At 34.4% G+C, this 10,859-nt stretch overlaps 1 protein-coding gene across 2 annotated transcripts in view; it reads left to right on the top strand.

Moving 5' to 3' along the window:
* The window catches only part of LOC115212783 (EF-hand domain-containing protein D2), a 72,208-nt gene extending 61,911 nt beyond the window's left edge, over positions 1-10,297 (top strand). For both annotated transcript variants that reach the window (XM_029781472.2, XM_029781471.2), the window contains exons 2-4: positions 2,251-2,398; positions 6,222-6,359; positions 8,972-10,297. In XM_029781472.2, coding sequence (XP_029637332.1) covers positions 2,251-2,398; positions 6,222-6,359; positions 8,972-9,103 — 418 coding nt within the window. In that variant the 3' untranslated portion in view covers positions 9,104-10,297. The remainder of the gene's footprint in view (positions 1-2,250; positions 2,399-6,221; positions 6,360-8,971) is intronic.
* Positions 10,298-10,859: the final 562 nt, after the last annotated feature.

The following is a 10,859-nucleotide window of genomic DNA, read 5'->3' as shown; positions in this document are numbered from 1 at the left end:
ACAAATATCTGTCAATTATAAATAATGTAAATAATGTACATAATTCCTCATCTCTTAAATATAGAACTGAAAGGCAACATTAGCAATAAGATAGTTATATCACACACAATGCACACATATCCAAACCTTACAAACTAAGCATCAAAAATGGTTAGTGAGATTTGTGAAACTGGTGTTTAGCTTTTAAGATATCATCAATATTTGCTTTGGAATTGCTGCATCCAACCAAGAGAATTACTTTCAAATATTCGTCAGTCAACCTCATTCGATGTGCTGCCTCCACATCATTTTTGAAAATGTTTGCTCACAGACATAAGTTGTTCCAAACACTGATGCCATACCAGAGACAAATGAACTCTCATTGCAGGTACTTACACAAAAGGTACAGTGTGGCGCAAGCTGGTTGAACTGACCTCACTGGCCTGATCTGGCCCATGGGCCATAGTTTAGTGACCTCTGATCTAAGGTGATATTTCTGATCTAGACCAGAGAGAACACTTTGAACAGTGCTTCTCAAACGTTTTAGCTACTGCCCACTTTCTTTTAGTAACACTTTCAACACCCTCTTGCTATGGTTGAAGAAAATTTAATAATCACAAAATCAGCCAACAGGTTAATCACCATTAAAAGACTACTTATACAAAGGTAATTCCATCATTATTATATGGAATGTCAAAACTCATTTCAACTCTAATTACATTGCCAGATGTTTCATGCATAGAATAAAAATTGGAAATATTTTTGAAAATTAAGCTTAAAACATGCATCATTTAACCCCCTGCTGCCTTCTTTGTCCCTAGTACCATTTCCCCACCCCTTTCCCTAGTAGTGGGGTAGTACCACCCACAACTTATATTTCACCAACCGGATCATTTTATTTATCATATGGTCAGGAGGGAAGGAGTGTCTATGACCTTTTCAAAAGCCCCCGAGACTAATGGATGGAAGGTCATGGCTTAGTGTTTAGGGTGTCAAACTCATGATCATCAGAATATGGTTTCAATTCTTGGACTGGGCGATGTGTTGTGTTCTTGAGCAAAACACTCCATTTCATGTTGTTCCAGTCCACTCAGGTGACAAAAGTGTGTAATCCTGCAATGAACTGGTGTCCCATCCTGGAGCAAAAATAGGAGTGGCTGTGTGGTAAGTACCTTGTTTACCAACCACATGGTTCCGGGTTCAGTCCCACTGCGTGGCACCTTGGGCAAGTGTCTTCTACTATAGCCTCGGGCCGACCAAAGCCTTGTGAGTGGATTTGGTAGACGGAAACTGAAAGAAGCCCGTCGTATATATGTATATATATGCGTGTGTGTGTTTGTGTGTCTGTGTTTGTCCCCCTAGCATTGCTTGACAACCGATGCTGGTGTGTTTACGTCCCCGTTACTTAGCGGTTCGGCAAAACAGACCGATAGAATAAGTACTGGGCTTACAAAAGAATAAGTCCCGGGGTCGAGTTGCTCGATTAAAGGCGGTGCTCCAGCATGGCCGCAGTCAAATGACTGAAACAAGTAAAAGAGTAAAAGAGAGTAAAGAGAGTATGCTACAAAAAATAACTGGAAAACCATCCTTATGAGTCTATATGATTCAGGAAGAAGTTTTATTTTTTATCTTTTAAGACTGGTAGGAGGAAGGGAATAATGAAGATATTCTCAAACCAGAGACCTGGCATAAACATTTGCAGCAGAGCAGATCATGCTAAACGCAACCCAAGGTGTTAGGCAGAAGTGTTTAAGCAGTTGATGGATTAAGTCTATTATCAAAGTAAACTACAGTGGGATTTGAACTCAGAATGCAAAGATTCAAAACAAATACCACAAGGCATCTGATCTGATGTTCTTACAGTTCTACCAAGCCTTGGATTGTAAATTTATTTATAAAGGAGCAGAACAAATACCACAAGGCATTTGACTTGATGTTCTTACAGTTCTGCCAATCTAACAGTTTGGATTGGAACTTTATTTACCCCAAAAGATGAAAGATAAAAAGGGCTACAGCACAATTTGAACTCTGATTTTATTCATTTATTTGCATTGTATAATTCTTATATTGCTCTGGACATTCAACTCCTGATGGAGTAAATACCAGTTAAACAATGGGGATGAAATAATTGACTTACACCCTTCCTTGAATTTCCTGGTTTTGTGCCAAAATTCCAAAATATGAAGCCAATTTTTATATTTATTGCCTATATATTACCCATGTCCCTTTGAAGACTAATTTTATTTTCAATTTCTTTTTCGTCTATATCAGATATGATGTCAATAAAGATAAATTTATTGATATTGAAGAATTAAAAGTCATGATGGAAAAACTAGGAGCACCACAGACACATTTAGCCTTAAAGGAAATGATTAAAGAAGTTGATGAAGATCAAGATAACAAAATTAACTTTAGAGAGGTAAGTGATATATTTGATATGAATATTTAGATTTCCAAAGCATATTAAACGTGCACATGCATGTGTGCATGCATGCATGCACACACACACACACAAATATATACATATATTCATGCATGTTAATTATGGGTGTGGTAGATGTAATAAGGAAAATTTCAGTATGTTTGTTGTTGGATAAGTAATATAGTAACTTTGGTTTTTTTATATACAAAAGCCTATGGTCAGATTTAATGTACAGTCAACTGAATTAAATCAACTGGATTTAATTTGACCAACATTTAAAAAATAATTTTTTGTAACTAAACACTTTCAAACTTTGGACACTGGTAGAATGTGTCATATAAAACATCTTTTACTCTTAGCATTTTTGAGAAAACTTTATATTTAGGAAGTTATTTCACGTTAAAGTTGTAGTAATTTTATTCAACTGAATACAAGTCATTGATTGGTTGAAATTACTGAAATACAACATTAACGTGAAATAACTTCCTAAATATAAGGTTTTCTCAAAAACACTAAGAGTACAAGATATTTTATGACACATTCTACCAGTGTCCAAAGTTTGAAAGTGTTTAGTTACAAAAAATTATTTTTTAAATCTGTTGGTCAAAAGGTAAAGATCCAATCAACCTGTTATTCATACATTTTTAATCAGTAGTAGTGTTGTGTGTGTGTATGTAAGTGTGTGTACATGTGTATGTGTGTTTGTGTGTGAGTGAGTGTGTGTGTGTGTGAGTGAAAGTGAAAATGTGTATGTTTGTGTCTCCTTGTCTTGACAGTGTTTGATAGTTGTAAATGTATATCATTGTCATACATTGTCAATACCAGCATAATTAGAACTCAGATCATAGAGAGAGACCAGTACAGCAATTTAGTTAAGAAATTTGTTTCATAATCTTGTAGTTACAGGTTCAATTACACTGTTCAGCATATTGGAGGTGAGAGTTTCATATAATTGCGTCAAGTCAAATCCAAGTCTTGTAAAGGAGATTGGCTCAACAGAAACTCTGTGGAAGCCAACCAGATGGACAGTATGTGCTCTTTGGTAATATATATGATCTGTTCCCCAGTTTCTAGCCCCTAGGTGCCTTTAGGGGAGTCCATTTTGATGCAAACATTCAAATAGATTTCTTCCATTTTCACTACTAATCTTGGACGTTTTACAGATGATGCTATTGAAATTCTTTTAATTAACTGACACTCTGTTGGTTACGATGACAAGGGTTCCAGTTGATTGAATCAACAGAACTTATAAAATTAACGTGCAAGTGGCTGAGTACTCCACAGACACGCATACCCTTAATGTAGTTTGACTGCTTTTTTTATCATGTTTTTAAAGAAATAATTGGTTTGTAAATATTTGTGTGTATTTTTTCTCACATTTTCTTATTGTAGCAGTAAAGCATATTTGCTGTTATGTCCATTTTTGTTGCTATTTTTAATTTTATAATTGTTTACTTGTTTGGTTAATTTTTCTGGTATTCATTCACCTTGTTCACAACATCTAAATTAATCATAAACTGCTGCACTAGTTTAAAGAAAATACATATCCTTGTTCTGTTTCTAAACTAAATGTTACTCGTTTTTCAACCTTAATCTTAATGTTAAATCCATTGTTTTCTTTTTATCTTACTTCTCATGCTTATTTCGGATTGTCTTGTTATTCTAATTATTCTAATTAATTGGTAGCCACATCCAAATTATAAATATTTCAACAAAACTTGTCACCATGTTTCTTGTGCTCAAATAAGACTGCAATATCAGCCAGAGAGCTTGTCTGTAAATATTTTACAAAGTTGCTATCTCTGTTATTTCTTTTATGGTTGCTATCTCTGTTATTTCTTTATGGGTTCGATGAATATATTATAGAGGCATTGTTTTAGGACAAGACTAATACCTCAGACTTCAGATAGTAAAATCTCAGAAAAATAGCAAAGGGTATGCCTCTGGGTAATAGGCTGAAAGTTTGCATATGTATTACTTTGATACTTGCCTAGATGATGTTCTACTGTGATTAGATACACTTCATTTGTTCATCTTCCAGAGACATCTGAATGGTACTACCCAGGGGTCAAGCACACTTGAACTGCTGCATATGGCTATGAATGACCCCACAACAAAATCTAGGCCAACTTCATCAATGTCTTAGATTCAGTATCTAGTCTGTACCCCAACCTGTTGGTATTTCAAATTAGAGCATATTATCTTTGATAGTTAGGTAGAAAAATAAGGGTGTGTTTTCGCCTTGTCAGTCATTTTGAATTTATAATTTGGTCATGAATAGATAATGTGGAAATTTAAATATTATGTTAAGTCAAATAAGCAAATACAATCATTCATCAACAGATGCTTGTGTAGTATACTTAAAATTAGATGGCCCGAACACATAAGCAATATGGAGCTATGGCAAAAAACAAATCAAGTTTCAATTAGGGAGCAAATATTTAAGAAAAAGTGGAAATGGATTGGTAGCACAATTAGAAAAGACACACCAAATGTAGCGAAAAGTGCTTTACAGTGGAATCCAGATGGATATAGAAAGAAAGGTAGGCCTAAGAACTCGTGACGTAGATCAACACAAAAGGAACTAGAGAAAGGGGGACATTCATAGCAGAGTATAAATATAGAAGCGAAAAATTATGCAACATGGAATTCAATTATAAGTGGCCTATACTCCGCATTGGAGGGTTAAAGGCAGAAAAAAAATGTTTTTTTCATAGAACTAACATTGTTCTTGTTGTTTACCATATTTAGTTTACCTAGGCTTTATTCCCACTGAGTGAGAACATCCTCAATTTTTTCCTATGTCTGAGGTGTTAGTCTTGCCTTAAAGTCAAATGCTCTTTCTGTCACTAACCCTCATCTGTTTTTCAAGTAAGGTGTGGGTGGCACGTAAAAAGCACCCACTACACTCACGGAGTGGTTGGCGTTAGGAAGGGCATCCAGCCGTAGAAACACTGCCAGATCTGACTAGGCCTGATGAAGCCTTCTGGCTTCACAGACCCCAGTTGAACCGTCCAACCCATGCTAGCATGGAAAACGGACGCTAAATGATGATGATGATGATGATGATGTGTCTCCTGTTTCACACATCTTTGAAAGCATGAAGTGAGCAAGTGATTTGTTTACAAGAGGAGTGAGATCAAAAGCACTCCTTGTTGCTCATGGCTTTCATGGAGAGCAGCTGTAAACACACAGACACACACATGTATAAGAGGCTTCTTTTAGTTTCCATCTACTAAATTTGCCTACTAGGCTTTGGTTGGATTGGGGCTTTAGCAGAGAATACTTGCCAAAGGTGTCAATGGGACTGAAACCCAAGCCACATGATTGGGAAGCATCAAACCAGTGGGTCAGTGTTTCACTCACAAGTATTCTATCATTAAATTATCTTCGTGCCAGAGATCTCACCCAGCTCATCCTCGTAAACAAAACATTTGAAAGCTCTACCATGACAATGTCCTATACATCAAAATATATTTATCTGTTTTAACATTTGTAGAACCAATATAAAAAATTGGCTATTGAAATCATTTTTAAAAAGGTGATGTTTTACAAGAAAACTTAATGATAAGTATAACTAGAAAACATTCAGAAAGGTTGTGAATAATTAACTAAGAAATTAGCAATGATGATATCATTGTAACACGTTATTAAAATTGAAAAATGTAACTTTACTTGTATGAAATCTTAATGAGTGAAATAATCAAATTTATGTATTATACACGATCAGATTTGTTTGTTGAATTTTTTAAATATATGAATTGTATCTGTTATTTTAATGAAGATTAAAAGTTAGAAAATTTTAATTTTATTGTTTCAGTTTCTCCTTATTTTCCGGAAAGCAGCTGCTGAAGAATTAAACACAGACAGTGGTCTATATGAGTTATATCAAAATGTATGGGAAATAGATGTGGACAAAGAAGGAGTGAAGGGTGCTAAAAACTTTTTCGAGGCCAAGGTAAAAATTCCATTCTATATCTCTAAGTTGACAAAATGTAACAATTCAGATATATTTTTTAGAATGAAATGTTATCTATATTTCTAAATTTAGTTAATTCAATGAATTGATACCTCAAGACTCTTATTAATATTCAGTAAATGATTTGAAATTTGACTTGATATTGCATGTTAATTGTAAATAAATGGTACCAAAATCAAATTCGATGACTGGCATCTGTGCTAGCGGGGTGCAAAGAGCACCATACGAGTGTGATCGTTGACAGAGCAGCTAAACGGCTTCCGTGCCAGTGGCACATAAAAGGCACCGTTTGAGTGTGATCATTACCAGCGTGGCCTTAGTGGCACTTGTGCTCGTGCGAGTAGGGTACTAAGAGCACCATCTGAGCATGATCGTTGCCAGAGAGCACCTTCTGAGCGTGATTGTTGCCAGAGTGGCCAACTGGCTTCTGTGCTGGTGGCACGTAAGAGGGCACCATTCCAGCGTGATCGTTACCACCGTCGCCTTACTAGCACTTGTGCCAGAGGCAGTCCTGCCTAACTGGTCCCCGTGCCGATAGAATAAGTACTAGGCTTACATAGAATAAGTCCTGTGGTCGATTAATTCAACTGAAGGTGGAGCTCCAGCATGGCTGCAGTCAAATGACTGAAACAAAAACTGCTTCGATATATATTATAGATGTGTGTGTGTGTGTGTATAAAAGGCTTCTATGAAGGCTCCATCTACCAAATTTCACTAACAAGTCATTGGTTAGCTTGAGACTAGTAGAGAACTGGGATGGAATCTGAAACCACAGAATTGTGAAGCAAACTTCTTAACCATGCAACTAGGCTTGTGTTGATGTCTCTAAAGAAATTGTGTTAGAATAGAAATTCAAGCATTAGATTGATATTCGTTGAGATAAAAATATGATTTGAAATTCCAGACATTTTATGTCAAATGAGAGATTCTCAGTGTTAGTAATATATCTAAAGTAGTTGCCTTCAATATCTTAAATCAAAATTCAGATAGGCATAGGCATGGCTGCATGGTAAGAAGTTTGCTTCCCAGTCACACGATTCTGGGTTCAGTTCCACTGTGTGGCACCATGGGTTAGTGTTTTCTACTATAGCCATGGGCCGACCAAAGTCTTGTGAGTAGATTTGGTAGATGACTGAGAGAAGTCCATCATGTGTGTGTGTGTGTGTGTTGGTGTCTGTTTGTCCCCTACCACTGTTTCACAACCAGTGTTGGTGTTTGAGACCAGTAGAATAAGTACCAAGCTTATCAAAAAATAAGTACTGGGGTTGATTCGTTCAACCAAAAATTCTTCAAGGCGGTGCCCCAGTATGAAACAAGTAAAAGATAAAAGATAAGATGGCTGCCTCATTAAGAAGGTCTCTTTGCAACCATGTGGATTTGCATTAAATAGGTGCAGCAATCCTTGTGCTAATTACTGCACTGCACTCAATGCAAACATCATCAGACAGTGATTAGAACAACCCTCATATATTATAAACTAATTAATTAGTGATTAATCCCAGTCGTCTCTGATCCACCATACGTTACAAAACTAGCTGATTCAATGGTTGTCATAGCTCTTATTTCTATAATTGAAATGTCTTTAGATGTTATTTTTATTTTATCTACCTAAACAAGCTATCAAATTAAAACCAAAACCAACAGCACCAATTACGACTGTCTGGTCAAAATTTAGTTATTTCAAACAACCTTGTTGTTGTTGTTATTATTGTTTAGTCTTTGGTCAACTTTGATCAAGTACATCTCTGGTCTGAGGTGTTCTAGCTATGACCATCACAACCTTTTGTATACTTGAGACAAGTACAAAGTGGGTTGTGTGATTAAGAAGCTTAACCTTTTCATTACCAATCCGGTTGAAACTGACTCTGGTTCTGAGTACAAATGTCTTGTTTTCATAAGTTTTCAATTAAAATCTCCCACCAAACCTTAGTCACAATTTATGTTCCTAACACCAGCTGAACGATAACTAAGTTATTTTACTAAATTTTTTGTTATATTTAAAGTACTTGAAAGAAACACAGAGCATCTCAAAATAAATACAGTAATGAAAGGGTTAAGCAAGGATAAATCAAAGAATATATTTGAACTTTAATATTAGGGCTCAGTAAGGTAATGAGCTGGCAGAACCATTAGCACACTGGGTAAAATGCTTAGCAGCATTTCGTCTGTCTTTACGCTCTGAGTTCAAATTCTGCTAAGGTTGACTTTGCCTTACATCCTTTTGGCGGGGGGACAATAAAATAAGTACCAGTGGAGCACTGGAATCAATGTAATCAGCTAGCCCCTCTCCTGCATTTACTGGCCTAGTGCCAAAATTAGGGTGACCCGGTAGAGTTGTTAGCATGCCAGACAAAATGCCAGTCAACTTTGCCTTTCGAGTCTTTTGGTGTCAGTGAAATAAGTATCTATCAAGCTCTGGGGATAATGTAATTAACTGGCCCTTCCTCCTAGCATTGTACTTATAATAGAAGGAATATTAGGGCTTAGTTGTTAACTTATTAATTCTGCCATTTCTATCCATGTTCACATTTCATTTGAACATGCAAATGTATTGTTTAATTAATGATTTCCACTTTTGTTTTTTCTTTTAGATTGATGCTCAGTCATGGTCAAAGAAATTTGAAAATGAAATCAAGGAAGAACAAGAGGAAAGAAAGAAGCAAGCAGAAGAAGCCAAAGAACGAAAGAAAGCATTTAAGGAAAAGGCTTCGGTGTTTCAGTAGCCGTAGGAAGTTGTTCTTAATTTGGCTTCCTTTAGTTTTTTTTTTTTTTATTCAAAAGGAAAACAAAAAGGTGCTCAATTTTATTAAGAATCCTTGGAACAATTTCTAAGGAGTTACAAGATCTGACAGATTGGGTCCAAAACAAGTGATCCATAAACTTTGTTTAACACTATGGAAATGTCGATACTTTCTTTGAGCTTGATAGCCTGCATTGATGATTATTTCTATAAAGTGCTATGCCTTTCTTTTCTTTAAACTACAAATATTTTAAAAAAATAGGCATTTTATGTTTTCAAGAGACGACTTTCAGTGCCTATCTCAATACAGCAAAAGCAAAAAAAAAAAAAAAACTGTTATCATATATATACTATATTAAAAAATATATTGAGAGACCAAACAAAAAAAGGAAACCAGAAAAAAGAATTTCATGTTAAAAAATGAACATTTTGTTGTCATTGACTGAGAACTTTCCAACATTATTTTACTATATTTCAGATTAAGTCTACCTTGTACATAATGAGTCATTTAATTTCTCATTCGTTACATAGCATAGATATTTCAGTAATTTATGATGTTAAATATTTTAATTGTGTTTTTTCTTTTTTTTTTAACTCTGTAATGCAGTTCAACAAAGAAAGAAAAAAGAACAAAGCTATTAATGAAAGAAATACTCTTAATCTGTTTTTTTTTTTAATATTTAAAATGCAGATTAATTTAACAAGCCAATCATATTTTTAAAGGTGTTTTTTATTTTCTTTTAAATCTGTTCAATACATGTATCTATATGCTTATTCTCATAATGTTCCAGTTTAAGAATAACTCTTCAATTATTGTTCACCTTCACACTCTTTGTTGTGTATGGCAAATACTGTCAAATTGAAGTAAGACTCACTCACCATATGTCGAATCCGTGAAATTGTTTTGTATACTGGTTAGACTTCCTTTCTCTTCACTTAAGTTGCTAATGCCATCGAGCAAGGCATGAACATTGTGCAATCACATTTCCCCCATTCCTAATGAATGTAAGACCTCGTGCATCTGTGAGAAATCAGTAATATCTGTTATCAATAGTTCAGAGTATTTTAGTTTTTCATATACTTTCAACATCACTTTGGACCAATTAACTCTGAAAACCCAATAAGTATCATATCAATCCAGTATGGTGCTTTGTTGAGTAAATCCTTTTAACCACTATTTGTTCATAAGTGATTTGTATTTTATCTCCTAGATATTAAAGCCATTCCTTTTGAATGTTGTAAAAAGAAAAAATATTTAACACTATAAAGTGGTTTTTTTCCCTAAATTAATAGATTTTTACATTATGCTGAGCATCCAGCTAGAATTCTTTTCTGAAATCTTGTTACAAGCAAATATTTATTGATAAAAATTTAGAAAAAAATAACCTTGCTTGCATAAATTATTTTTTAAACCATTCACTACCAGCAGATAAAAAGAACTTTATTAATTCTAATTTAGTAGAAAATAATTGTAGTTTTGGGTAAAGTTTAAAAATTTGAATATAGAATAAATTACATTTTTAAAACATTCTTCTTTACATCTAGAAATGTTTTATCACCTTTCAAAAAAAAAAAAAGTTCCATTTGAAAATAGATTTTAAAAATATCTGCTTCTGGTATGTGTTTCTCTGATCTTTTTTTTTTTTATATAAAATGTCTTCAATTTCTCATTTTTAATTTATATAAATACTGATTGTTTGTTTGTCTTTGTTTTAGATATATTTATATATTTTCTACAT

The sequence above is a fragment of the Octopus sinensis genome, linkage group LG6, assembly GCF_006345805.1.
Source record: "Octopus sinensis linkage group LG6, ASM634580v1, whole genome shotgun sequence".
Classification (NCBI taxonomy): Eukaryota; Metazoa; Mollusca; class Cephalopoda; order Octopoda; family Octopodidae; genus Octopus; species Octopus sinensis.
Note: the sequence above shows the minus strand (reverse complement) of the source record. Positions and strands in the feature narration are given on the sequence as shown.